Below are 27,061 nucleotides of genomic sequence, written 5' to 3'. Positions count from 1 at the left end.
GTGGGTGGCCGGTGGAGTATAGAGGGGTATTTTCGTACAATCGATGACAAAGGAGCGACCTCCGGTAAAAATGTATTATGGGGCGTCATAGGTTATAAGTCCGGATTTGTTTTAATGTAAAATGTCCAAAAATATATAACAAACGTCAGATGTATCGTCTCGAAATTTCAAAGCCTCAGTTTAGGGAACTTGTTCCTCAGGAGCAGCGAACAATTCTCTCCCCCGGATGTAGTGGATTTCTTCCATCCAACGGCCATCTGCCCTCCATAGCAAACGAACGGATAGATTCCATCACCACCAGCATAAAAGATCAACTGTCGTCGCAACTTTAAACCCTCCGACGAACGGAAGGGTTTTAGCCGCACCCTAAGAGCCGCAGCCGACGAAGGTAGCTAAACCTACTTCTCATCTCTTCCGATCCTTTTCCTCCTCCGTCGGCCCAACCGTAGGATCGATCCGTACGGTTGCTTCTTCATGATCATCTGTCATTTCTCGTGGTTGCGAACATTAAATGTTTTTAAGGTTTTTCTTGATTTGATATATTCGTTCATCAGTTTGTCGTCTATATTCTCCTTTCCCAATCTTTCTTTGTTGATGTATCGAGTTTGAGTGTGCGTTTTCAGTTTGGATTTCTCATGTAAACTTAGTCAGCTACAGGACAACACGAGGGTTTTCATTGGAGGTCTGCTTTATCTGTTGAGTGTCAGATTTGTACACAAGTCTGGCTCTTTTATGCGTTTAATTAATTTCTCCTTCTGTCCTCTGAATGGCGCTAACTCTACTTTTCCACTGCATGTGCAATCATAGTAGTATAATGGGTCTTATTGGATATTGGCGTTGTTTCTATGCTCAACATTTGTCCATTTGAGTTAATCCATACATGGATAGTTTAGAAAACTTTTTTACTTTCTTCTGAAGTTGAATATGATGCTTATATTTATTTGTCCGATTTATTTTAATGACAGATGTGTCTTCGCATATCAATAATTCATTTAGTTGAATCATCTCTTGGATATACAATGAGATGTGTTGGTATAACTAAATAAATTTTCTATGAGTAGTTGATGGCGCTATGTTTATTGTGTGTTCTTTTGTTGAGTAAGTTTAACTGCTTAACCAAAGGATTTGCTTAGCTACTTCACTTGTTCCAATTAACTTTAACAGTCTGATCTTATTATACTTGATTTGATCCTGGGTCATATGGGTAACGTATAAGCCTAAGGCCAATCCAGTATGTTAACTCAAAAATGTATCTTATATAGATTAACAATGCTTTAATAGAAAATACATATTGTCTGTGTTATGTTGCATAAAATATATTTTTCTAAAAGGATTTGTGAGAGCGTGATAGTCTTGATATTTTTACCTTAGAATTTGATTGTATAATTAATTTTCTTTTTTGATTTGAGTTATTTGCATTTGTGCAACGTGTCTTTTTAGTTGCTGTTTCCCACCATATTTATTTAAAATTATATTTTTTATCGATTGAATGCAAGTATTTAAGCATTCTTTAAGTGAATATTAGTTGATTAATTTTGACACAACATGGTTTCAAGCCATTACTTGTTTTGGCATTCATACTATACAAACCACAATATATTCTTGTATTACCTACTTTGACTCTGGAACCAACTTGAGGGTAAATAGATAGGTTCCAATTCTAATTTTCCTAGAGAAAGTAGTGGCATAAAAAATGACAAACAATTATGCAATTGATCTATAATCCATTTGCAGTGACCCAGATCTTTAATCTGGATATGCTATCAGATCTTTTCCTAGTCACCAACTAAAGGGAGTAGCGATGCATCTAGTCAGGTTGCATGTTTATAAACACATGCTCAACTTGGTTATCCTATGCCTGACCATAAATGTACACATCCCAGTTTGATGCAATCTGATTTCATATCAGATCGGGTCAAAATGTGATCCATTTACAGCTCCAACTTAAAGCCTTGATCAGGTAGTCCTATGGGCTTACAGTACCAGATTCTTATTTTTAGTTGTTCTTTTGTCCAAATGGAAGTTAACTTGCTGGTAGAGTTCCACCTACCAGACAACTTTAGACTGCATGGTAATTCATTTGAGGTTTGGTTTTCTAGAACATTTTACAATTGTTCCAACATGACAATTTAATAGCTGATTCTGGAGTCTGGAAGTTAAACAACTGTTGGTTCCTACTGTGTCTTGCCTCCTGAACCTACATTGGGCACGAAAAATTGGAAAACAATTTGTTCAGCTTGTTTGCATTCTTTCTTTTTTGTGTTGCATTATCATATTTTCTTCAGATGTTTTCCTGCCCTTGTTATTCTCAGGAGTGAAGAATGGCTTTTGCAAACAGAATCGGGAATCTCTTAAAGAAATCTATAACTTCCAGCCCATCATTGTATCAAGCAATACGATGCATGTCATCATCAAAAATTTTCATTGGAGGTTTGGCATGATACAACCAAGAACATCTTTCAAGTCTGGCAATTGATTTAATGCTGGTGCAACTTCTAATGTGATTACTACTTGCTTTGTAGGACTCTCAAATGGCATAGATGATCAGAGTTTAAGAGAAGCATTTACTAATTACGGTGAAGTTGTTGAAGGTAAGTGGTTATTTTTCTTTACTGAGAAAATAAATAATTTACTTTACAAGCAAACACACATGTTCTCCTGTGCAGCTAGAGTTATCATGGATAGGGAAACTGGACGGTCCAGAAGTTTTGGGTTTGTCACTTTTACATCTAATGAAGACGCCTCTGCTGCCATATCTGGCATGGATGGGAAGGTACATATATTGGACAGTTCATTTTGCTTACTGTTAGTTTTGTTTGCTATATGATGTTTATGTGTAATTTAATCAGGACGTAATCTTGTTGCAACAAGAAAGTGATAGACCTATTTAAGGGAAAATTATTGACTCATCGGCTTTACAAGTTCATGGAAATTTTTGGGTGTTGATATGGTGAATAGTGCATATAATATATCTCATCACATGGCTGCATAATCATTCTCTGCCAGTGTGTTGCTTTATTTAATCACCACTCCACATGATGCTGTTATCCTCTTGAATTGTTATCCCAATTTTTCCCCAAGAAATCCGAAATGTTCTCAATCTAATTAATTGGAGATTGTACTAGTTCCAGGTTAACTCGATAGAATGATTTTCATTTTTACTTGTAATTGGTAATTGTCAACATAGATTTTGAGTTCCATTCTTTTATGTTCTTCCATATATTAACTGTCAACATAGATTTTGAGTTCCGTTCTTTTATGTTCTTCCATATATTAACTGTCAACATAGATATTGGTAATTGTCAACATAGATTTTGAGAGAGAGTAATTTTATGAAAATTGTAGAAAGATGAAAAAGGAAATCCCAAATTGTACTTTACGTGGGACAAAAAATGGCCTACTTGAGATTTCATATGATCTTCTACAATAATGTTGTGTTAGGTAAAATTTTCCAAGATTCATTATCATGGGATTGTACTACTCGTCATTGAGCACTCTCTAGAAAAAGTGTAATTTGTGATTGACAAGTATCAAGGCTGAATAAAGTAACTGTAATTTTCTATCATTGGGAGCTATTCATGAAAGAATATATGTTTTTGCTGTTAAGCATAATGTTGTTTATCAATTTTCAAGATGGAAACGTTTAAAAATAGAGTTCTACAACTTTATGTCTAATATCAGTGATCACTCTTACAACTTCATCAGGATCTTCATGGTCGGATGATAAGGGTTAACTATGCCACAGAAAGAACAGGTGGATTTCGTGGTGGCTTTGGTGGTGGAAGCTATGGGGGTGATGGCTATGGTGGTGGTGGTGGTGGCAGTGGCGGTGGCGGTGGCAGTGGCTATGGCAATATGGGAGGCAGCTACAGTGGCAGCAGTGGTTCTGGTGGTGGCTATAGCAGTGGAGGTGGGTACGGTGGTGGAGGATATGGAGATGGTGGCTCAAATAATTATGGAGGGAGCTACAATACAGGCCCCGCTGGTGGCTATGATGGTACTGGTGGTGGGTATGATAATGCTAGTGTTGGTGGTAGTTATGGAGTTGCCATTGGTGGTGGTGGTGGCAGTTATGGTGGCCGCAACGGTGGTGTTGTTGCAGAAGGTGGCAGCAATGCTGATTATGGTCGTGGTACTGGGTATGATAATGCTAGTGTTGGTGGTAGTTATGGCATTGCCAATGGTGGTGGTGGTGGCAGTTATGGTGGCAGCAACGGTGGTGTTGTTGCAGAAGGTGGCAGCAATGCTGATTATGGTCGTGGTACCTATGGTGGTAGTGAATCCACAGGCTTCGGCAGCAGCTTCAGCAACAATGGTGGATATGGTAACAACAACCAATAGGATTTCAAGGACGACGATGATGTGCCTAATCTGTACGCGCACAAGCGAGGCTAATGGCCGAATAAGCAAGTGTATCTCAATAGTTGGAACACTAGTTGGGTGTCCCATGATCTTGGAAACAAGAGGATGAATACTTTGATCCATGTGGATAATTGGGATGCTCATATACTCTTGGATTTGGGTTCATCCTTGCTAACAAGACACCTTTTGATTCATGCCGGTAGTTGGGATTCTCATATTGCAAGGAAAGAGAAGTGCAATTGCACTCTGACGGTTAAGAGAAGTTGGATGGCTAACAAGTAGGAGGAACACTTTGTGATGCTTCTTATCCAGCATTCGATGGAAAAACATAATGATGAGCTGAAATATCCCGATTATTTGAAGTTGCTTCAACCAGTGAATCTGAATCTTCAATGCTGCATCCCGTCATATCTGTTCTATTCTTCCTTTTGACAGCGTTGATGACTCCGCATTGCTCCTATCAACCTTTTCTCATTCTTAAATTTTCTAGCATGTTTATTTCTATTTAATAATACAGTGAAAATTTGCCAATAGATACTGAAAACATGAAAACCTCATGCCTTAACTTGAAGAACATTATAAATCGATGACTGACTTCAAAAGTCCTTTCACTCTTGTAACTTCACATTCTATAGTTGATAAGTTGAGGAAGCCTCCATGCCAAGCAGACCTCCAATGAAAACCCTCGTGTTGTCCTATAGCTCACCAAGCTTACATGAGAAAAAATACCTTCTATTTGGAGGTGCGTCAGTTGCCGCTCTTCGGAAAATGCCGACTGTTGACCTTTTATATTGGCGATGATGGAATCCTATCCGTTCGTTTGCTATGGAGAGCAGATGGCCGTTTGATGGAAGAATTCTACCACCTGGGCGAGTGGGAGACACTTGTTTCGGCTCTTGTTTGCTGCTCCTGAGGAACAAGTTCCTTAAACTGAGGCTTTGAAATTTCGAGGGGATATATCTGACGTTTATTATATGAATTTTATCGTTATTTTCGCTAGTATTATCGATTTCAATTCTTTTAGTGACCTCAGACGTCCATCCGCGAAGGGGTTGAGATCGGACGCTTCCAGCGCAGGCGGGCAGAGCAACGATGGCGGAGAAGGGCGGCGGGGGCTCCGGGGGAGAGAGGTGGAAGGCGGCGATCATGAACCTCTCCGAGATGGGGGCGAATCTAGACGCGATGCAGAAACTCATGGCCAAGAAGGCCGTCTTCGTGGACGAGGAGACCTTCGTCAAGGCTTCCCTCATCTCCGAGCAAGCGCGCACCATCAAGGTATTCGCTCCCCTTATCAGCCGCCTCCTATTGTACATCTGTCGGTTCGATCTCCCATAACCCTCCGTTTGTTTTGATTGAATTGCCGCTTGACGTCTCTAGATCTAGAAATTATGTTAATCTTGTGAAAATTTGAGCTTTTTGGCTGAAGGAATCACTTTGCATTGAAAATCCTTTGTTTTTATTTTTTAGAAAGTTGTTACTTCGGCAGAGTCATGATTATGACTAGCGGAATCGATAATAGTATTTGATCAGGTAATATGTCACTGTGACGGTTTTAGCTAGCAGAGTGGTTGTTTCACATATTTATCACAAGTGTCAATCAAGTGGATGTGGGCTTGCAAGCGATTCGAAATTTGTCTGGCGATCCTACATTGAACCAGGTAAAGAATGCTTGCAGAGTGGATGATATTTGAAATATATGCCAACTTCCTTAGGAATGACTTGCAAATGGAATGAACAGGAATAGCCAAATGGCCTTCCAACTTGGCTATCATTGCTCATGTTTTCATGAGCAATATTAGAAAGTGCGTTAATTTCTTTGTTTAAATATTACATTTTGTTCCTCTTGAAAATTTTTATATACACTCAACAAAATAATTCGTTGATTACTGAGAGACATGTGCAAATTAAAGTTTTAAGAAGCTTTCTGCTACCATATATGGAACTTGGATATAATCAACGCGTCATGAGGAAGAAACCAAATGGCTTTTACCTAGTTACTTCTATGTCTGAAAATTTTTAATATGATTTTTGAAGAGTTTCATAGTTTTAGGGTTTCCATAGATTTCTAAATCTTCTAATATTGTTAATATTAACTGTTGATATTGGTTATAAGAAATCTTATCATGAGAATTTTCTAATTTTACAGAAATTGATAGTTATATGCCTAAATTTTATCATTGGATGCTTAAAGTTTACTACCAGATGCTTTATTTTTCAACAAAGGGATTATCAGCTAAGGATCTAAGTCTCAGCTTAGTACCAGTTTCAATAATCTACTTCAGTTATGTTATACCTAGCAGTAGTATATCCATCTCAGTATACCTAACAGAATATATACTTGTAGTTTCATTCTGACCAACAACTAGTGTCACAGATCATATGGTCTGGTACCATTCAGTCTAACCAGCAATACAGTTTTATTTTAAGAGGATACAGGTTACTTTTGATTTTGATTTTAGATTGTTACAAACAATCAATTTTATTATTTCATCTCTTTATTATGGTGGATTTTCTGGTTTTGAAGTTAAAACTTATGTTGGTTCTGGAAAACCTTGGTATTTTTTTTTTTAACTCTTGTTTTCTGCTTGCATTTTGTGCTTTAGCATCATGTTCTTCCCTCTCAAGTCATGTGATAGCTTGAAGCTCTTTGGTCTCAATTAGCATGCTTGTGGATGGAGCAAAGCAATCTTTCTAGAAGCTGGTAGAATCAGATTAGACGAATATGCAACTTTTCTTCTGGCACACATTATAATCTATTAGTAGGCAATCATGACTCTTATCTAGTTGTGCTACCCCAGATTAATGGTAATTGTCCTTATTTTGGTATCTTTATACAGGCTTCTCAACTAAATGTGCCTTCTTGTATTATGTAGGTTCTTGAACATAGAGTAGAGGCTTTGGAAAAAGAACTCGATGCTGCAATTGCAGCTGCAGCTCGTGCACGTTCTGACAAAAGACAGGCTGAGGCAGCTCAGCGGGCTGCTGAACTACATGCACAGGATCTTACAAGAGAACTCGAGAACACTACAAGTATGGATTTCCTTCTTTTTCTTTTCATCATTTAGTTGTGTAATTATAATTTAAATTGATTACATGCTTTATAATATATCTGCATATGAAGTTCCTTTCTTCTTTTTTCTTTCTTTGTTTGAGAAAGAGATATCCGCATCTGAAGTACACTAATCAATATTTATCACCGTAAGATGAATCAAGTCAAACAATGGTCCGAGTTTTTGGATCCTTTGGATACGATTTGAATTGGCAATGACATATCCATTTGTTTTTGCCCTTTTCTCCAGATGTGTTCAAGCTACACATGGAAGAATTGCGCTCTCAGAAAGAGGAGATATCAAAGAAAGAAAGTGAGATCAAACTATTGGAAGCTATAATACAGACGATAAGTAAAAATGGCGTAGATTCTGATGACTAAGTTTGTACTAGAGATTTGCTTAAGTGAGGAAAAGTTCTGCTTTCCTGTAGTCTTTTTTATTTTTTATTTATATTAATCCACCAGTTGCATTATTTAGGCTACCATGGTTTATCCTATATTTTCCTCTAGCATTTCCTATACTGTAGTTATCCTTGCATGGTTTCCTCTAGCTTTGTTGCCCTGTTTACCACTGCACCACCCTCTGTTACTCGAGTGGGCAAGGAAGGATGATGTTCCACTTCTTCTCTTGGAGGGATAGTGATTTCAATTCACTGGTGGAGGCAGAAGAAGCTAGAAAGTGATGAGTTGCATGACATCTTTGAGGTTGCATTCTATGAACAAATCAAGTTGGTCAGAGGTTGGAGGATTAAAGAAACATGAAATATGTGAGCTTGGAGATAACAAGTATATTCTGTTATTCCTTTAGAGAGTGAAAGGTGCATATAAGTAACCACTGGTGGATGGTGATTTGTGCATTCATAAGATTGTCATTATTATTGAACCTGAAAGACAGCCTTGATACATGGTTAAACCTTTTATGTGCCTCGATATATCATCACTCCTTTTTGGAAGAATTCAACTATGTCACCATCATGCATGATTTACTCTTCTGAAATATTATTTTTATAGAATTAGGTGAAATATATTCGATTCTTAATGCCGCTAATGCATGCTCATGCACCTATTGTGATAGAGTAATTTAAAAAGTCATCGTCTAGAGAGAGATAAGCAAGAGATTGTGCATCAAATATAATCTTGCATTCCTTTCAAGACCTGACTTGTATGCTGTTGATGAGCATGTATTATGATGTGACATCACAGAACAGAGATCTTGATGAAGAAAAATGATCAGAGACCAAGGATGTCTATTTTTTGGGGTATTTTGTCAAGTAATATCTCCAGTATTCCTACAAGATACAGAATAATTATGGGGTATTTTGTTGTCAGCAACTGCATCTCTGTCCTCTGTTGCCCTGACAAGCCCCACCCTGTAATAATTCCAAGGATTACAACGAATGAAATGCTTTCACGTCGCTTATGCTCTAATGTGGAACATGATGACCTTGCTGAGGGAGAAGATTCTCTGAGCACAATTCAGAGAGATTCCAATACCTTCTCGTCGTATCAGAGCGCATAGTGTTAACCCATCCAAAGTGAAAGGTAAGCATTTGTGTTTTAACTTCCATTTAACATTGGTAAAATTGTCCTCTATGCAGCACTTTAAAACAAAGCCTGCTTAAAAGCTTCGATGAGGTGCGTTATTTAATGGGTGCTGATTCTATGCAACTCTGCAAACATGATGGTGAGACTAAGATGTACTCACCAAGCATCACAAGCCTTGCACATCTTGATTCTTAGATAAAATCCTCAGGTTTTCTTTGTATATATATTCTTCACGAGAAAGAAAATATAATTAAACATGCAATGCTACTTTTACATTTCTTTGTTGATTCTTCTCTACAAATTCATAAACAACAAAATGCATTCAATACTCTACTTATTCCTGTTCTTTTTATGTATTTTTAGAATTTTTCAGCAGATCATTTGAGAATGATTGTAGAAAGTGTGGGCATTATGCTGTTTGTGTCTTCCACTGTGTCTATCATGAGGCTCGAGTCACAAGCCCTTTCTACTTGTACAAAAGCATGTATTAGTTGTTCCTCTGGTGGAAGACTTTTGTCTTTTCTGCAGCTGAGAAGCAGTTTTAGAGTGAATTGAAAGTGATTACTTGGTGTAGAGAGGTTCTTAGTGATTTCTCATGCCTTCATCATCATATGTAAATTTCTTGTCTGAAGCTCGTCGTGGCTTTTTTTTAACAGGTCTTCAACATCGAGCATGTCTTCAACAAACAAGGTCAGTAGATCTTTGTATTGAATTGGCCATTAATTTGACATGATCCTGCTGAGGTCCTCACAACTAGCAAAACATCGTGCACATCTACATACACTGCCCAAAACTTTGGAGTCATCGATCGATGAGAGCTTCTCCAAGTCTACCATGGCGCCGCCATCTGTAGCAGTAGCAGGGCGAGCAGGGGCGCCGCGAGGTTGTGCAGGATGACCCGAGCGCTGACAGGGGAAGAGTTGGGCAGGTAGGGGTACACATCCGGCGGCGGCAGCATGCACTCGTCGCCATTAAAGTAGACCTTCCGAGGGAACGCCCATCCTTGCTTGAACGTGAAGGCGTCGGCGTCCTTCCGGAGCAGCACCTCGGACTGCACGTTGCCATACGCGCCGGCCTCCATGAGCACATCATTGTAGTACTTCATCCCGTAGAACATGCCCGTGTCATCTGCAGAGAAGAAAGTATGTCTCAGACTCGTCCTTGGGCGAAACCTCCAAGGGGAACCCCTCTCGACTTACTGATGGAGCCGTAGGCGACGAGGGGCTTGTACTCGAAGCTGAAGACCTCGGTGACGTTGTCGAGGTTGGGGTGCTGAACCACGAGCGTCCATTGGGTGTAGTTCATGCGGTAGTTGAAGTTGGTGATGGCGACCTTGGCGCGCCAGTAATCCTTGTAGTTGAGCTTGACGTGCCAGTGGACGCGGACGGGGCACATGTGGTGGGTGCACTGCAGCAAGGGCGTGTTGTCCTTCTTGGGCGTGTTGATCCCCGGCGTGCTCAGTATCTTGGAGTCGCTCCTGTTCCAGGGTCGAGTGGGTGGAAGGATGGATGAGAGATTGGGGATCGGGGATTTGAAGACGGGGTGGGGAGGAGTATGTACGTACTTGACGCAGTTCTTGTTCTCGCAGCCGCAGGCGCAGGAGGGGCAAGGGATAATGGTGTCGTTGTAGAAGGACGAGAAGGAGACGCAGCAGGATGGGTGCTTGGAGGCCAGAAACTGTGAGTAGGTGCAGGTAACATTCCAGGTCACTGCATGGGAGCTCTAGAATCCATCAGTCTGCTGTAATCTAAAAGCTTAAATGAGTGGACGAGACATGAACTTACTGAGAGCTTGCGTCTTTCGACGCTTGTCGGCCGAGAGAAAGGTCGTGGAGGGCACCACCTTCGCAGGTCCGCAGGTGTAGCCGAGACCAGGGCCGAGCAAGGTGAAGTTATTGGGCAGCTTCACCGTCTTGTTGGAGGTGCCGGAGAGGCCGACGCTCACCTGGAAGGCGGAGACCGCGGCGGCCGGATCCTGGCCGTAGGACGCGACGACGCCTCCCTTGCAGCAGTTGGCTATCTGCTGGTTGTAAGGGACGCCGGGGAGCAAGTCGACGACGGCGGGCGTCCTCTTGCAGCAGTGGGGGATGTTGCCCTTGAACTTGGAGCAGTCTCCTTGCTCGGTGGCCTGAGCGCCCACCATGGACCAGATCACCTCCTTCTTCGCCCACGTCCACCCCATGGTCCACCCCGGGCTCATTATTTGCCGGTACATTTGGAAGTTGTTCATCGTCACCACCGCCTGCGGTCACAGAATCGATGTGTAACTTCAAACAAATAGGTAGAGATGAGCAGAAACTTACCACATATCCATCAGCCGTCCATGACATAACGTCCCACTTAATCGTGATGTTTCCGGTCGGGTCCAATGGATCATAAGCCACTGTTCCATGAATACCAAACAACATCGGAACCCAAGAAAGCTGATGCTCAACTCACCTCACAACTGTCTGAGATAAAAAACGAAACCTGCATGAGACGACAACAGCAGGACGACGGTAATGGAAAGAACACAACGCAGCTCGGTTCGGTTCAGCTCCATCCCCAGCAACCCACGTCGCCAAAATACCAGCTTGAGCGAAGGAAGCAGGAGGTGACTCGTTGGTCTTTATGGAGAAGAAGACCGGAGCGTCCATTGTTTGATCGCTCACCAACTGGTTTGTTGGCGAAGATAGGCGGACAGCAAAAATAAAAGACTTGTATCACTCTCAGATCTTCCCATTCCTTCTTCTTTCTCCCGTTTTCCTTCTATATTAATTCCTCTGTTCTGAAGCAATGTATTCGGTGAGGGGAGGAAGAAAGGGACGCGGGAAAACTGAAGAACACATCTCAACGGTTGGCTGTTCTTCGATAGAGACTTGAAGCATCTCAAGAATTCAATTAAGAGAGACAAAAAAAAAAAGGTGTATATATATATATATATAAATACAAAATCAAATCCATAGTGTTTCGCTCATTATTCCATCGCATGGCTGAGTGAACAGATCCAAGATCAGAGAAGCTGGTGATTGATACATGTGTGATCGAGCAGTGGTTGGACATTTCCACAGAATCCAAATGGCAATCCAATTTCTCCACCTTCAGATTGACCCTGCAGGAAGGCATGCTTTTGTATTGTTAGGGAAGGAGGAGTTGGCGGCAAGTAAGCAGTCCCTATCTGAAGGTTAATTCTACTTGGCTTCCAAGCCATGAAGAAGATGCCATTTTCTTCCTCTTCTTTTAGGAGACGACCAGCCTGTTCATCATATAATAATGAGGAGTATATATGTACTCCACTGTCTGCACTGATATTACGAAGAAAATAATAAATGGTGGAAAATTGTATGCTTATCTCGAGCTAAACTAATGATTTCGAGCATTGACTTCGATAATGTACGATCCAAGCAAAAGATCTCACAATTCTGGGCTTGTGATTACTGATCTGGAAGCAACTAGTTGTACTTAGTTGACCAATCATTTCATAAACACGACAAAGAATAGAGTTAGTTGCATTATAGGAAAAGAAGAGGGGAAAAAAAATTCCAAAATCTGCGCAGCCAATTCCACATCCACACATGAAGATTAGGATTGAGTTATAATAATTTAATAAATATATTATTTTTAATCTCAGAGGGTATGTATTTTAATCGATGATTCAGACTCAACGAAATTAAAAGATCAATTATCCCATCAAGTCATATCATGATAATATTGATATGAAAAAATAATTAATATAATTGAAAGAAAAAAAAATCTTAATATAAAAAGAATAAATGCAGACATTAATAGTTACACAAAAATCAGAATTAGCCGTATAAGATTGGCATGGTTCAGGCAGCATAAAATGCCATATGTATTATTTCACATAGATTGTGAGGAACTTCTAATAGATAATCTCATGATTATATGATATAAAATCAAATCCTAATTCACAACACTTATTTCCAAATTTCAATTTCTTGTCTTCCAAATAATCTTATTCTTTAAGTAATTTGAATCATATTATAACTCTAAAAAATATTTGCCAACCTATTAGAGTTCCAATTGGAAGTCCATTAGAGATTAGGAATTTTCGAAAAAAAAAAAATTCCTCTTTTAAGTGATCAAAAATATAAAAAAAAGATATATTAAAGATAATTATGTATTATACAGTATTATTCTAATTCATCTTATTTCATCATACTCTGGATATAATAAAATTTTATTACATTGTTGAATCGGATATGAACATTTGCATAAAAGAATGACGAAGGAAGATACGAGGGAACAAATACTAAAGTCTCTCCTATATTTCAAAGCATAAGATCGAAAAAATGGAACCACTATTCTAAGGAAAAGGTGTGTAAATATTTGTAACAGCTATATATTGCATCATCATCTGGCAGCAATACGACGGTAAATGAGATCTGATATCACTGATTCATCTAATCCTAGCAAGTCTCAACTAACTTAATTAGTAAATATTTATAGATTATCATAAGATCATATGTTTGCATCCTGTCTTCGTTATTTATATTTTACAATAAAAATTATAATCTTTAGTTTTAATAAATTTAATTTAAATTTGATTAACATCATCATCATTCTTTAATATCAATTTTTAAATAAAATTCTTGGTCCATAACTTGATGCTTCCGTCAAAACAAAGCTAGAACTCATATTATGATGGGATGGGTTTTCATGAGTGCATGAATCATAATTTTTAAATTAAAAATTAAAAATATATTTTAATATTTTAGATATCTATATTATGTAATGAATCTCATTTTATAGTTTAACATATATATATATATATATATATATATATAATATTATCAATTAATTTTCATCCAACATATAATCTTTGTGTGACATCCAAACCGGAAGAAGACAAAAGCTGCCACCCATTGGTTTACCCATGTGGACATGGGTCTAAGGTAAGCAACACGTTATCTCCTATCTTGTCACCCATATAAAAAAAAAGAATCAAGGGAAAATTGTTAGAGGTGGTTGAGGGTTGCCTCGTCTTAAAATATTTCATTGAATATTCTATCCTTTTACGACCAAGTATAAAAATATATTTTTAGCACAATCGAGGATCACTTTTTCACTACTCGTGTCCATATATACTTATCTTGAGTTATTAATTTGGGTATTGAATGGATTGGATTAGGAAACCTCTCCTGACCTCAATCTTCATGCAAGTGGTATCTCGGGAGTTTGATGTTTACACCTCAGAGGCATCGTAGATAATCTTGTGCACATGAGTTTGGATGACGTCAAGCTTACTAGGATGCTAATGATATCTTCTCGTAATATTTTTGGCAAGAAAGAGAGCCCAATATTATAAGAACACTCATCCATCAATCCTCTTAATGAATGCTCGATCGAAGAGGTTTTATCCTTGACCCATCATACTTTCACTTAAGGGGGGCAACAATGACGCCTTTCACACATCGATGCATCCACCTTATCGCAGACACTAATGAGATACTGGCATCTATGTAATGACTTAAGTCTCTTACCCCTAAGGACAGTCCCAAGCAATCTACTCATCCACTGAGATGTTCTAAAATCTCACTCAACAAGTAGATACTAATAGACATGATACAAATCGTCACTCCTCTTTTGTCCTAGTTGGTTTAACATGTGGTGCCACCAACTCAACTATAATCCACGACTCTGTCGCCACTAGCACCCATCGAGATTCCCTAACGTGATATGTTGCGACATCCTAGGAGTGTATGAGGCTTATTGAATCATTGGCCAAGGGGCTCTTCGATCATGGATTTTAGCGAATTGCACTGCCTTGAGATTCCTGCTTGAATCCAAGGCCTAATTAGCGGACTTGACAAAGAATTCTATGTAGATCCAACTATAGTAATTGAATCAATGTTTGGAGGAGATACGATGACAACTCCAACAATCAAAAGGGGAAGAGCTAGTTGACCCCACCTTGGGTCAATCACCATTCATCCAAAAAAATCCAAGAGAAATTGATTCCAACGAGCTTCCATCTCCTGCTTTGGAAACGTTTGATGGTTAGGCTGCTTTGTATACATTCTCAACTATGTTAAGAGGCTTAGCACGAGAATGGTACACTTGCTTGGATGCCCTTTCCATTTTCTCTTTAGCCTATTTGGTAAGGGAGTTCAAACTTCACTTAATGTCAATGACAACACTCCTTAGACTTTGTCATTTGATTCACCAATGAGATCCGAGGCATAATAGATACTTATCCATCACTCATAATACAAACATTCATGATATGACTTAGGCCTTCTCGTCTCTTTTAGTTATTGATAGAAAGACTACCAACAATTATACCTGAGATATTTTAAAAAGCCAATCTATCTATGTTTATTGAGAAAATGGTCTTGAACAAGAGTGAGAAATTATACAAGAGGTTGAAATAGGAGTTGCCATAATCAACCCTAACACCAAGGTCACCACAACGAAGGAGAAATGAACAACTCGAGTTACTTCGCCCAAGGTTCGAGATGATCCCCCTAAATATAATTAGAACTAAAGTTTTTCAATAGATAAAACAGAAGGGGCTTTTATATGATCCTTACTCAATGAATACCCTATTGATGAAAAGAGATAGATCTAAATACAACTGTTCTACCGAGATTATGGCTACAACACTAAATATTATCGCGACTTGAAAGAGTAATTTGAAGAACTCATACGTCAAGGACACCTTAGGCGGATCGATCGAAAGCATCGAAAACCCTCACCCTGATTTCATAGGTTGTTGGTGAGATAGATTGATGTTTTCATTAGTAGACCTGCCTCGAACTAACATTGAAAAATGTCTAAGGATAAAAGGTAGAGTATCTCAACCTAAATCATGATAATGCCTTAGTAGTTTATATGAGAATGATCAATACCTAAATAAAGAGAGTCATGATTAACACGGGTAATTATACTAATATCCTTTGCTTTGATACTTTATGAAAGCTTGGGTTATCAACTAATGACCTAACCTTAATAATCATTGACAGCTTCATCTTGTCTTTGGAGACTATGAACCTGTGTCACATTCAAATACGAGCTTTACTCTAAAACAATATTGAGTAAATTCGTGATGATAGATGTTTCCTCAACATATAATGCAATCAAAACCAACCCATACTAAACAGATTGAGGGTAATGGTGTTGACTTATCGTATGATGACAAAGTTTTCGACGAGGGCTAGCATCGAAGAGTTAAGAAGCAATACAAAAGAGTTGTGCTAGTGCTACATAATATTTATAAACCTTATAGCTTGTTGCAACAATTGTTCCTTAGGAATCAAATTCGAGTCAAATTGCTATATAGCATGAGAAATCATTATCTTAGAGGAATAAATGCATTAGAGAGGAATAAATGCAAACATCGAGAATGTTAGAGATGAATCCATCTCAATTAATCCATCTCAATTAGTAAGGAAGATTCAACAGTTAACGAGTTGGCTAGCAATGCTGAATCATTTTTTATCTCAATCCAACAATAACAATAGGTGTCTAACTTTCTCTTATGGATATTAAAGAACCCAAAGAGCTTTCTATATACCGAGGAGTGCTAGAATATATTTAAGAAGTTGAAGGGTCACCTTGCTAAGCTACTACATCTCACTTGCACTATCTCAGGTGAAATTCTAAGCCTCTACCACGTTATCATTGACCTAACTATCAACTCGATGTTGGTATAAGATAACTCAAGAGTTGAAAGACCCATCTATTATGTCAGTCATATTTTAAGTGGACCCAAGGAATGATAACCTTTATCAAGATGTTCAAATTTGTACTAGTTTTAGCGATAAGGAAGCTCCACCTTTATTTTCAAGCACATATTATATAGGTGACCATCGATTAGTTATCGAGATAGGTTTCCTCTTGGTTCGATGTCTCGAGTTAGTTGGTGAGATGGTTAGTAGAGTTAGAAGAATTTGACATTTGATATATCTCGATAACTGTCATAAAGGCCTAAGTATTAGCGAACTTTATCTTAGAACTAACTCCTCTTTTGTTCGAGATTGACAAGCACACTCTATTTGCATTGACATTTGTTCGTAGATGGCTCCACCACCTCAAATAAAGATAATGTCGATCTTATCCTGAAATGCATGGACAAACAAGTTTATGAGTAAGCTCTCTAGTTTGGATTTAAAATATCTAACAATGAAGCCGAATACGAGAAGAAGGCTTTGGTTTGCCCGAGAACTTCAACTTCAGGATTTATTCAGTTCTTATTCAAAATCTCCAATAACAAAACCTCTCCTAACCTTGGTCTTCATACAGTTAGCATCTCAAGAGCTCGATATTTTTATTTCAAATATACGTTGGTCAATCTCACGCATATACGTTTGGATCACATCGACCGAATAAGATGGCAATGATATTTTTTCTTAACATAAATAATCATTTAAATTTGGCTCAACTTTGAATCTCATACTTTTATTCTTTTTCATGATCATAACTAGCTGACCAATCTGATCAATCATTTTGTGTGATGTTCCACCGCAGAGGTAGAGCAAACAGTACTCAGCATTTGACCAGCCGTTGAGATCATATGACAATAGAGGCCAAGATTAGTGGCAGGTCAAGCAGCAACAATAAGAAGCAACAAATAAACTCATGGACTTCACACTTCTCTTCGTATAAGACTCTAATCAGATCAACACAACCTGTGATCAAAGATTTATTAAAACATATTCTTGTGTAAAAGATAAAGATAGTTAAATTGAGATGAAAATGCCATACTGATTTGACTCATAACTCAATAGTTTAAGCTGAACGCACGTGTGGATGCTATGCGGTCATGAATCCACATAAAAGGATGATGACCAGAGGCTGCAGTGGCGATGCAGCACTGCGTGTTCATTTGCTGTATGCACAGTATACTGAAAAAGGATAATATACGTATAGACTCATGAATCATATACATTTATTTTGTGCTCCTCAGCAGGCCACGTCTCGGTTACTCTGAGACCACGTGGCCAACGTCGTCTCCTCCCAAAATTCCAGAGACCGATAACACGTGTTTTGTACCACCACCTGTCTGGTGATTTAGTTGCTTCAGTAAACCTCCATTTCCCTGACCCAAAGTTGGATGAGCCGTATGCATGCGTTGTGCATGTCCATCTCCAAGGAAACAAAGTTGACGTGATTTGACAATGTACGTATGTCTTGTTTATGCACAATGTACGTATTATCTTGTTTATGTTTTAATATTTTTTAGATGATTCGTTTTGTAGGAATTGAAATTGAATCGTATGGTCCGATTTTGATTTGATTCGAAACTATCAAATCACTCATTCGATTCGATTTTAGATCGATTCGGTTCTTTAGGTTCAACTTTCCACTTTGCGATAGCCCCAACACAAATAGAGTGTTCCCCACCCGGAGGAGTGTGAGCATATCCAGCAGGAGACACGGATGGGACCTGTGAGCAGGAACTCATGGAGATGAGCAGAAGAAAACAACAACTCATGCCAACATGTAGAATGATAGCTCAAAATGATATTCTAAACCGGCTTATGTAGGAAATATTATTTCAAAATGCTCAAATGTAGAATCATAGCCATCTGTTTTGTCCTCAATCATCTGAAAATTTTCCCAACTCTACTTTGAGAGAAGGAAATCTACTCGAGTTGGGAGTTGAGAAAGCGCATCTTCTCGGCATCACGAACACATGGCTGTGATATTGTTAAGTTGATTTGACTCCTGTAGTAAACATGCCGTCCTCTCTGCGGTGGTGAGCGTCGTTAAAAAGGGGTGAATCTCCACCCCCTTGCCATCATGCTGTGGAAGGTTTGAGCACACGGTCTCTCTCCTACTACCACCTCTGGCCTTCAAGAACCATATGTCTTCTTGTTCTGGTTCCTTCACCTCAGGGATGTCGAGGTCCCGCCGTTGGAACGACTCCGGCGAGCTTGATGTCTTCGAGGCAGCACTCTACTTTTCTGGCGAGGTTACTGATGTAGATCTTGGACTTCAAAGAGCCTGGAGAACTGAGAGGAGGGGTTCGGATACACCCACGGAAGCCACACTCTTCCATCAGCCCCGAAAGGTTGAGAGTCAATTCAAAGACAAGAAGCACAAGCAACCCTGCTCCCCTGGTGGCAAGTTGGCCAACCTTGTGAGCTCCTTCTTCCACCAAGCAGCTTCAAAGAAGAAATCAAAGGCTGTCTCCCCTTCGCAGTCATTTAAGGAGGAGTACGCGGAGAGGCTCGCAAGGAGGAGGAGAAACAGCATCAACCATCCACAGATCATGAGAGGTAGAGACTACTCCAACTCTATCTTTTCTTCTGACAGAAGAAGTGGGACTGGAGTCTCTTCCCCTTACCCTATTGTCCCTTTAAGCTCGGAGCGAGAGAATTGGTATGATAAGAGGGTGGCGGGTGCGTTTCTGTTGGCCGAGAGATCGAAGCTCATTACTGATGGGTTTGCCGGGAACACATGGGTTGAGAAGGGAAGCTGTCGCATGCTACATAACAGGGAGGCTCATCAGTGGGCTGAGGCGTTCATAGAAAAGGAAGACAAGTGTAGGAGAAGAGAGGAGGAGGAGGAAGAGGACGATGGGGGGAGTGATTCCAGCTCAGACCTGTTTGAGCTGAAGAGCTATGACTTGGTGTTTTGATAGCTCAAGTGGACTTCGTTTCACTTTGTTGTTGAAACCATTTTCTGTTCTATGGATTGTCTCTATGTTGGATTTCTTTACTTCATATCTTCCCAGCTGGTCCTGCAGAATGTGATCGATCACTAACTTCCCAAAGTTCGTGTCTTCTACAGGTGTTGTAGAACTACCGCATCATCTTCCCAAATGGGATAACCAAAATGTCACAGTAAAGGACACAAGAAAAGAGAAATATATGAAAGCTTCCACAACTAAAATAAATCAACCCAAGTATTCCTCGACAGGCTTATGTTGAAAAATAGATCAAACCCATCCTCTTCCAATACTGCAGCACCTGCGCTGCTAGTACAAGTTTATTCAACTCCAATTGTAGTGTTATTCCACAGAATACAAGTATTTTTAAGCCAGTACAAGTCGCAAGAAGCATCCATGGCGAGCACCAAGAAAGAATGCTTCCAAGAGTCTCCTGACGGTCCATCTCCAAGCGAGCCCAACAGATTGCAGGGGGGTCAAGTACCATGATACTGTACTATCATGAAAGGCTCCCTGCTTAACTGTCCAAGAGAGAGTGGGGGCAATGCGGTGCTAATGCCACACATTTCGCTATGCTTTGATTGCTGTCCCAAGGATGATGCATCGCAGAAATGGCACAAGAGGAAAAGGCCAATGGCTGACATGTACTGCAAGGTTTTCCTATCAAGATGTGTATGAATCTTGATTGTATATCTCCAGCTACAGACCAGGGTGCAGGGGAACTCCAGGAACGAGCCATGTGGGAGCTCATGGTTGGTCCGAAGATTGCATGCTGATGTCATTCATTCACCACCTAACCTACACTGTATCCAATCTTTGGATAAGCAATGATGATAGACTCTTATCTTAACGATGCATGCATTCATCACAAGCATTTGTAGAGTATATATAAGAGCGGGAAAATAATCACGACTCGTTGTAGTCAACATGGTCAGAACGAGTTCCGGTCAATAATTGGGCTACGTGGACATCCTTCTGATTAAATTTATTATAAAAAAATATTATTTCACGAAATTTAACATCACTTATATTTTACTAAAAAATTTTCCTTTTGATTTCACCACTAAAAATTCACTCTACTTTGATCATTGTTTATTGTACTACTAAATTATTATGATTATAATTATTTATGATACAATTTTAAATTAAAATATTAATAGTCTATAAAACTTAAGTTGTTAGGGAAAGGTTGATAATATTTTGCCTCGAATGCGGCCTTCCACGTACCGTTATTGAAGTAGTTTGCATCGGGCGGTCGCGCGGGAAAGACCCAACGGCCGTCCAGGAATCGGAGGAAGCGGGCAACCGCCATGTTGTAATTTTTTTTCCTTTTTTTTTTTTTTGCTGTTAATTTCCTCCGTAGAACAGCAAGGATGGAGGATCAGAAATAGGAAGGCCAAGACAAAAGAAATCTAGGGTTGAGTTGGAGCGGGTGGTGGTTGGCGAAGGATGAAGACGAAGCGTCTCGCCACATCTCCGCCCTCTTCCTTCCTTCCCTGAGGAGAACCCTTTCCGTCTCCCGGCAGCTCAAGCCAACTAAAGAAAAAGTACCCCTTTTCTCTTCCTCCTCGACAAGTCGATCCTTTTTTCTTTTGGCACCGAAATCCGATCTCCGTATGCGAATTATTTCTTGTTTTGCGTTCTTAATCCGGTCTTTGTCGGTTCTTTAATCATGTAGAACTTCGTGTTGGATTTGCTTTTGGTTGATATGAATGTGATTCTTGAGCTCTTTGCCACCTGATTGCGAGGAAGAAGACGAAGAATTGTTTGGTTAATATGCATGCTTTTGATGGCTTTGACGTCCTCATTGCGTTCTGCCATCCGCAGGTTGGCGTAGACGGGCAGCCGCGAGGTGGGTGGCGTGCTCTGCGCTCGAACTCCATCCTCGCAGAATGGATTCCTCCCCTGTGACCGCTCCGCCACTCGACGACTCTTCTGTGCCATCTCCTCCCACGCCTGCCGCGCCTCCACCATCCGATTCCTTGTCCTCATCGCCTACTTCCGACTCATCGACGTCGCCGTCGTCACAGCCACCTTCCACATCCGAGTCGGATACTTCAACAACCAAAAACTCTCCACCTCCTCCGTCGTCCTCCTCTTCCCAGTCTCTTCCTTCATCCCCACCGCCATCGTCGCATAAATCCTCCTCCTCCTCCTCCTCTTCATCTCCATCACTGCCATCTGACTCAAGCTCGCCAACAACCCCGTCCTCGTCGGACGCATCGTCATCGCCAGCCTCAAGAAGCCCCTCCAAGTCGCTTCCTTCGCAGACATCGCCACCGAGCAAGGATTCAAGCACACATCGGACGAATGACTCTGACGCGAATCTGCCCCTCATTCTGGGGGTCACCGTAGGTCTTGGGATATTCATCATGTTGATGATCGTGTCTTTTGTGCTGTGCACTAAGAAGAAGAAGAAGAACCCCAACCATGTCATGCACTATTATGATGCTCCAGGGCCCAATGGTAATGTCGAGAAGCTCCCGAATAGAATCCGTTGCCTCAGGTATCCCTGAATCGATTTTGATGTGTTGTGTTGCAGGTGGCTTCTACAATGGCGGATCGCTTCCAAGATGGCAAAATGGAGCCCAAGGGATGGACTACGCTGGCAAGATGCCCCCACCTCCCGGAGCAGCAATGTCACCCGGAGGTGGTTGGCATCAGTCGCCACATCCACCCATGATGGCCAGCGGCGACATGAGCTCACTCTACTCTGGCTTCCATGGGCCTCCATTGCCGCCCCCTTCGCCTAATGTGGCCTTGGGCTTCAACCAGAGCACCTTCACCTACGACGAGATCGCAGCGGTGACAAATGGATTCTCTAGCGACAACCTCCTGGGGCAAGGCGGGTTCGGCTACGTGTACAAGGGTGTGCTCCCGAACGGGAAGGAGATTGCAGTGAAGCAGCTCAAGTCCGGCAGCGGGCAAGGGGAGAGGGAGTTCCAAGCAGAGGTTGAGATCATCAGCAGAGTCCACCATCGCCATCTGGTCTCGCTCGTCGGATACTGCATCGCAGGAGCGCAGCGGATGCTGGTCTACGAGTTCGTGCCCAACCAGACTCTGGAGTACCACCTGCATGGTAGCTGATAATGGAAGAACACTCAAGAATCATGTCAACTGTATACTTTTTGTAAATTTAGATTCGATCTGATGAATTGCTGTCTTCAATTCCAGGAAAGGATCTTCCAACAATGGATTGGCCTACGAGACTCAAGATCGCTATAGGATCAGCGAAAGGCCTCGCTTACTTGCACGAAGACTGTGAGTGCATTATCTTCTTCTCGTGTCCTCTTTCCCCTCTACTTGCAAGAAGTTTCCCAAATTTCTGTATGTCATCTTCGTGCAGGCCATCCTCGAATCATCCATCGCGATATCAAAGCTGCCAACATTCTCCTGGATAACAAATTCGAAGCCATGGTAACTCGAACCAACCTGTTCTCGTAGGTTGGTGTTCTCTTTCCTTGATAAATTGGAACAGAGTTTGATTTCCTAGTTTCGTCGAATCTCCAGGTTGCAGACTTCGGATTGGCCAAATTGTCTTCAGATACCAACACTCATGTCTCAACTCGAGTCATGGGAACGTTTGGGTATGAGATGTTCCATGGACTCATTGAACTCTTCTCCTCTGTTTCTCGAGTAGCTATCACAACAGCATGGTGATGCTCTTTGAACCATGTAGATACTTGGCACCTGAGTACGCATCGAGTGGGAAGCTGACGGAGAAGTCCGACGTCTTCTCCTTCGGCGTGATGCTTCTGGAGCTGATAACGGGACGAAGGCCCATTGACCTTACGGGAGATATGGAGGACAGCTTGGTCGAATGGGTCAGTCTCCGCCCCTTGTTTGAGACACTGCTCTCTGCTGTAATTGGTAATCTTCAACTCTGTTCGAGCAGGCGAGGCCTCTTCTGGCCCGCGCACTGGCCGACCAAAACTTCGACGAGCTCGTAGACCCGCGATTGGAGAACAACTACGACGTCGGGGAGATGTTGCGAATGGCCGCGAGCGCTGCTGCCAGCGTTCGGCACTCCGCAAGGCGGCGCCCGAAGATGAGCCAGGTAAGGCGCATCGACACAGCCATGAAATCCTTCATTCGTGATGGATGATCATGATGATGATTGCAATGGGAGCAGATTGTTCGAGGGTTGGAGGGCGATGTATCACTGGAGGACTTGAACGAGGGGGTGAAGCCTGGGCAGAGCACGATCTTCAACTCCAGCTCCGACTACGACTCCGCCTCCTACTCCTCCGACATGCGGCGGTTCAGGAAGCTCGCGCTGGAGAGCAATGACTACAGCAACGAATACAGCGGAACGGCGAGCGACTACGGGTTAAACCCATCCGAGTCGGGCAGCTCCGGCGAGATCAGCTCCGCCAGGGGCCAGAGAAAGAAATCTCAACCTACTCTCGGAACAACGTGGGAGGATTAACACATGGAATCAGCGAGCATGAGTTGGTTGAAATCATTGGGTTGATGTGTCAATGAGAACGATTTATCTACTAATTCATCAACAGTGGATTCGGATGTGTGATCTGATCCTGTTGCCAGCGGCTTGATCACACTCACAGTCGTGTCTGAGGTTAGGAAAAGGGCGAAGAATTTTCATTTTCTCACCTCCGTTCACCTCAAGATCATTTTCTTTTGCTCGAACATGTGACTTTGTTCTTCCTTTTTTTTTCTCTCTTTTTCCATCAAAAACATAATTATATCATCTCCAAAAAAAATCATGCTTAAATTGACTTAGCAAGTACGTGGATTAGCTTATGACATAATTAATTCATCGATAAAGCTTGTCCAAAACCATATGATTTCCGATTGGATGCGACATGGATAATCTCCGTAAGTTTCCAAGTGAACGTTCGGTACACCTATTGAATTTTTTATTGTTATATATAAAAATACAACTTAGTCAACAATACAAGCGCGTTTGTAGTCCAACGGTTAGGATAATTGCCTTCCAAGCAATAGACCCGGGTTCGACTCCCGGCAAACGCAGTTAATTTAAGTTCATTTTAACTTTGCAGTTTATTACTAATTGATCATTTGGTTTTGTTTACTATGACCAATACATAATTATCTAATAGTGCATGTTTCTGTGGCTGCATGAATTCACACGGCGAAAGGGCAAACTGAACCCGTTGCAGAAATGACATCAGCCATCGGAACATTGGAACGTTTGTGCTCGCTGAAACCACTACATTTGGAACAACCCGTCTCCGAATTCGCGCTACGTTAGCAGCAGCATCACCGCAACGTACTGGAAGAGCAGACCCATCACCGCAGGGGATCCGACGGCGCTTGGAAGGTAGCACCGCTCCCCGGACTGCATCGGACGGCCCTCAACTCTCGCCTGCACGGTGACCACCGGCACGCACGTCTCGGCCGATTGCGTCCACCCCGGCGACGCGCTCGCCTGCGAAGGAGCACTAATACATCAACCCACAGACGCTTAGAAATCTCAAGTTAGAGAGAGTTCTTCGAAGTTGGTCTTCCATTTGTTACCGTGTTGGAGATCGACGAGCTGGGCTTTGCGAGGCCGGCGTCGTAGTTCATGGTCTGGTCGGCGCGGTAGAGGCCGAAGGAGCGCTCGGAGGTGGGGCCGGACTTGAGGTCCTCGTCGTAGAGCGCGAAGATGTACGTCTCCACCGAGCGCCCGGGCATGAGCGGCGTCCCCGCCAGTGACCGGAGGTGGGCCACCAGGTTCCCGTTGAAGGCCATGGCGTTCTCCACCGTCGTCCCCACCTCGTCAGGGTCCCCTCGGTAGGGCCACCCCGTCTCCGCCACCACGATTTCAACCTCCGGGAACCCCAGACCGTCCAGCGCCGACCGCACGGCGTCCACCTGCGCGTCGAACATGTTGGTGTACGTGAGCTTCGACCCCGCGTCCAGGCGACCGGGGTTCGGCTGGAAGAGGCAGAACGCTAGCGTCTCCGGCCGCGGGTCGCTGCGGTACGCGAAGAAGGGATAGGGGTTGATCATGAAGGGTGACCCGGCATCGCGCAGGAAGCCCAGGACCCCGGTGAGGGAGGCGGCAAGGTCGGGGTGGAAGGCGCCGGAGGAAGGGGGGTCGGACTGGGCGAGCACGGCCATGGAGTGGACGGTGGAGACTTTGACGCTAGCTGCAGCGGCGGAAGCGGAGAGGGCGGTGCGGAGGTTCTGCATGGCGGGGAGGAGACCCGACGCGAGGGAGGGGTCGCCGGAGTTGATGGCCTCGTTGCCGACAGACACGACGGAGATAGAGGAGCTAGGGACGTAGGGGAGAACATTGACGGCAGCCCAGTTGGCGGCCGCGGACGGATCGGAGGCGAGGGAAGGGATGTCGGAGTTGGACACGCCGAGGACTAAGGAGATATCGGTGCCGGCGAGGGATTGTATGATGGCGGCATCGGCGCCGTAGAGGCGGAGCTTGGAGATGGTGGTAGACTGCAGGAGCTGCGCAGTGGCCGACGCCGGCGGGAGGTTGTCCGCCACCTGCCCGTAGTTGATTCCAATCATGGACTGCGACTCTGTCAAGACTGTAGTGTCAAGTCAAAAGTGGACTCCATTGATCAACAACAACTTACGAGACATTAACCAAACTATAATTACTTGCAGAGGAGAAGACATGAAAGAGTGCAACGAGGAGGAGGAGAAGTTTCCTCGTCTCCATCACCCCAGGGAAGGAGCAGAAGGTATATCTCAGATCTCTCCGCAACCTCCACTGTTGCGTTGCAATGACACTTTTCGCCGAGGTTTATGTACGTATCAGCAGGTAGCGTGTGCGTCCAGAACACATTACCGGAAGCTGGTGGCTCACAGAGAGGCGAGAACGAGAGGCAGCCGTGTCAGCCGGGGCGTGCCGGGCCACACTTGCCGCTTCCAATGCTCTCTTTACACACGTCGCAGAAAAATAGTATATGTTGCTGCGTTGCAATCACACATTACGTGTCGGCAAAGTTCGTCCATTCTGAAACAAGAATTATTAGGCATATAAAACTGAGTCTCCTCATTTTGCAGAGTTCCTCCCAATTTATAGAATATAAAATATTGCGGGTAAATTACCTAAAAAATTAATTTTTTTTCTCGTTGAGCATTCTATTTTTTGCATCTTATTTTCTAAAAAATTAAATTATCTTGACCTCTGCTTTATCGTGTTGCTTATGCCTCTACCTCTCGTTCGTTGTTGCTATCGTGCCCTCGCCCTTGAGCATGCTCTCATCTATCACCTTCGTCCTCATTCGTCATTATAGATGTACTAGCTACTAAGGCCTCATTGCAAGGTCCTCGTCCTTTATCTTTGTCATGATCCGCTATCGTTATTTTTCTCTTTTGTCTTCGTCTTCGAAGTCTCGGATAGTATCATCTTTAAAGAGAACATCTTTTATTTAAAATAAAAATAAAAGATGCTCTATGTTTGGGAATAAAATAAAAAGGAAATATTCTTCTAGAAAAAAAAAAGAACGTGAGGTTTTTTTGAAACTTTATCCAAATATTAATGCAGTTGACATTCGA

General features: G+C 42.1%; 5 protein-coding genes and 1 non-coding gene across 8 annotated transcripts; 4 read left to right on the top strand and 2 right to left on the bottom strand.

The window, feature by feature from the left end:
* Positions 1 to 246: 246 nt before the first annotated feature.
* LOC103980188 (glycine-rich RNA-binding protein 2, mitochondrial) lies at positions 247 to 4,772 on the top strand. Its single transcript, XM_065157019.1, has 5 exons — positions 247 to 388; positions 2,313 to 2,430; positions 2,523 to 2,591; positions 2,667 to 2,773; positions 3,706 to 4,772. The coding sequence occupies exons 2-5, from the start codon at positions 2,322 to 2,324 to the stop codon at positions 4,339 to 4,341; spliced, it is 921 nt and encodes a 306-aa protein (XP_065013091.1). The 5' UTR covers positions 247 to 388; positions 2,313 to 2,321; the 3' UTR covers positions 4,342 to 4,772.
* Positions 4,773 to 5,353: 581 nt separating this feature from the next.
* LOC103980189 (uncharacterized) lies at positions 5,354 to 7,920 on the top strand. The gene is made up of 3 exons (XM_009396500.3): positions 5,354 to 5,637; positions 7,236 to 7,392; positions 7,662 to 7,920. Exons 1-3 carry the CDS (start codon positions 5,455 to 5,457, stop codon positions 7,790 to 7,792), a joined length of 471 nt encoding a protein of 156 aa, XP_009394775.2. The 5' UTR covers positions 5,354 to 5,454; the 3' UTR covers positions 7,793 to 7,920.
* A 1,713-nt stretch (positions 7,921 to 9,633) lies between these two features.
* On the bottom strand, positions 9,634 to 11,817 carry LOC103980190 (COBRA-like protein 4). 2 transcript variants are annotated; one of them, XM_009396503.3, is made up of 6 exons: positions 11,425 to 11,811; positions 11,259 to 11,338; positions 10,741 to 11,197; positions 10,521 to 10,665; positions 10,156 to 10,433; positions 9,634 to 10,084 (listed from the first exon to the last, which is right to left on the bottom strand). In XM_009396503.3, exons 1-6 carry the CDS (start codon positions 11,495 to 11,497, stop codon positions 9,786 to 9,788), a joined length of 1,332 nt encoding a protein of 443 aa, XP_009394778.2. In that variant the 5' UTR covers positions 11,498 to 11,811; the 3' UTR covers positions 9,634 to 9,785. The 2 variants fall into 2 exon arrangements, with proteins under 2 accessions (XP_009394778.2, XP_009394776.2); XM_009396501.3 differs by having other exon boundaries at positions 10,156 to 10,665; positions 11,425 to 11,817.
* A 9,160-nt stretch (positions 11,818 to 20,977) lies between these two features.
* Positions 20,978 to 24,220, top strand: LOC135672302 (proline-rich receptor-like protein kinase PERK7). The gene is made up of 9 exons (XM_065180764.1): positions 20,978 to 21,117; positions 21,398 to 22,036; positions 22,113 to 22,649; positions 22,745 to 22,831; positions 22,917 to 22,987; positions 23,081 to 23,157; positions 23,250 to 23,394; positions 23,466 to 23,627; positions 23,703 to 24,220. The coding sequence occupies exons 2-9, from the start codon at positions 21,463 to 21,465 to the stop codon at positions 23,997 to 23,999; spliced, it is 1,950 nt and encodes a 649-aa protein (XP_065036836.1). The 5' UTR covers positions 20,978 to 21,117; positions 21,398 to 21,462; the 3' UTR covers positions 24,000 to 24,220.
* Positions 24,221 to 24,493: 273 nt separating this feature from the next.
* Positions 24,494 to 24,565, top strand: TRNAG-UCC (transfer RNA glycine (anticodon UCC)). The gene has a single exon. It is a non-coding gene; the product is annotated as a tRNA-Gly (tRNA).
* A 113-nt stretch (positions 24,566 to 24,678) lies between these two features.
* Positions 24,679 to 26,374, bottom strand: LOC103980191 (glucan endo-1,3-beta-glucosidase 7). Of its 2 annotated transcripts, none has more exons than XM_009396505.3 (3): positions 26,159 to 26,374; positions 25,073 to 26,076; positions 24,679 to 24,983 (listed from the first exon to the last, which is right to left on the bottom strand). In XM_009396505.3, exons 1-3 carry the CDS (start codon positions 26,217 to 26,219, stop codon positions 24,798 to 24,800), a joined length of 1,251 nt encoding a protein of 416 aa, XP_009394780.2. In that variant the 5' UTR covers positions 26,220 to 26,374; the 3' UTR covers positions 24,679 to 24,797. The 2 variants fall into 2 exon arrangements, with proteins under 2 accessions (XP_009394780.2, XP_009394779.2); XM_009396504.3 differs by having other exon boundaries at positions 25,073 to 26,085; positions 26,159 to 26,371.
* Between the last annotated feature and the right edge of the window lie 687 nt (positions 26,375 to 27,061).

Source organism: Musa acuminata, chromosome BXJ1-4, assembly GCF_036884655.1.
Source record: "Musa acuminata AAA Group cultivar baxijiao chromosome BXJ1-4, Cavendish_Baxijiao_AAA, whole genome shotgun sequence".
Lineage (NCBI taxonomy): Eukaryota > Viridiplantae > Streptophyta > Magnoliopsida > Zingiberales > Musaceae > Musa > Musa acuminata.
The sequence above is the reverse complement of the archived record's forward strand: the minus strand, read 5'-3'. Positions and strand labels throughout refer to the sequence as shown.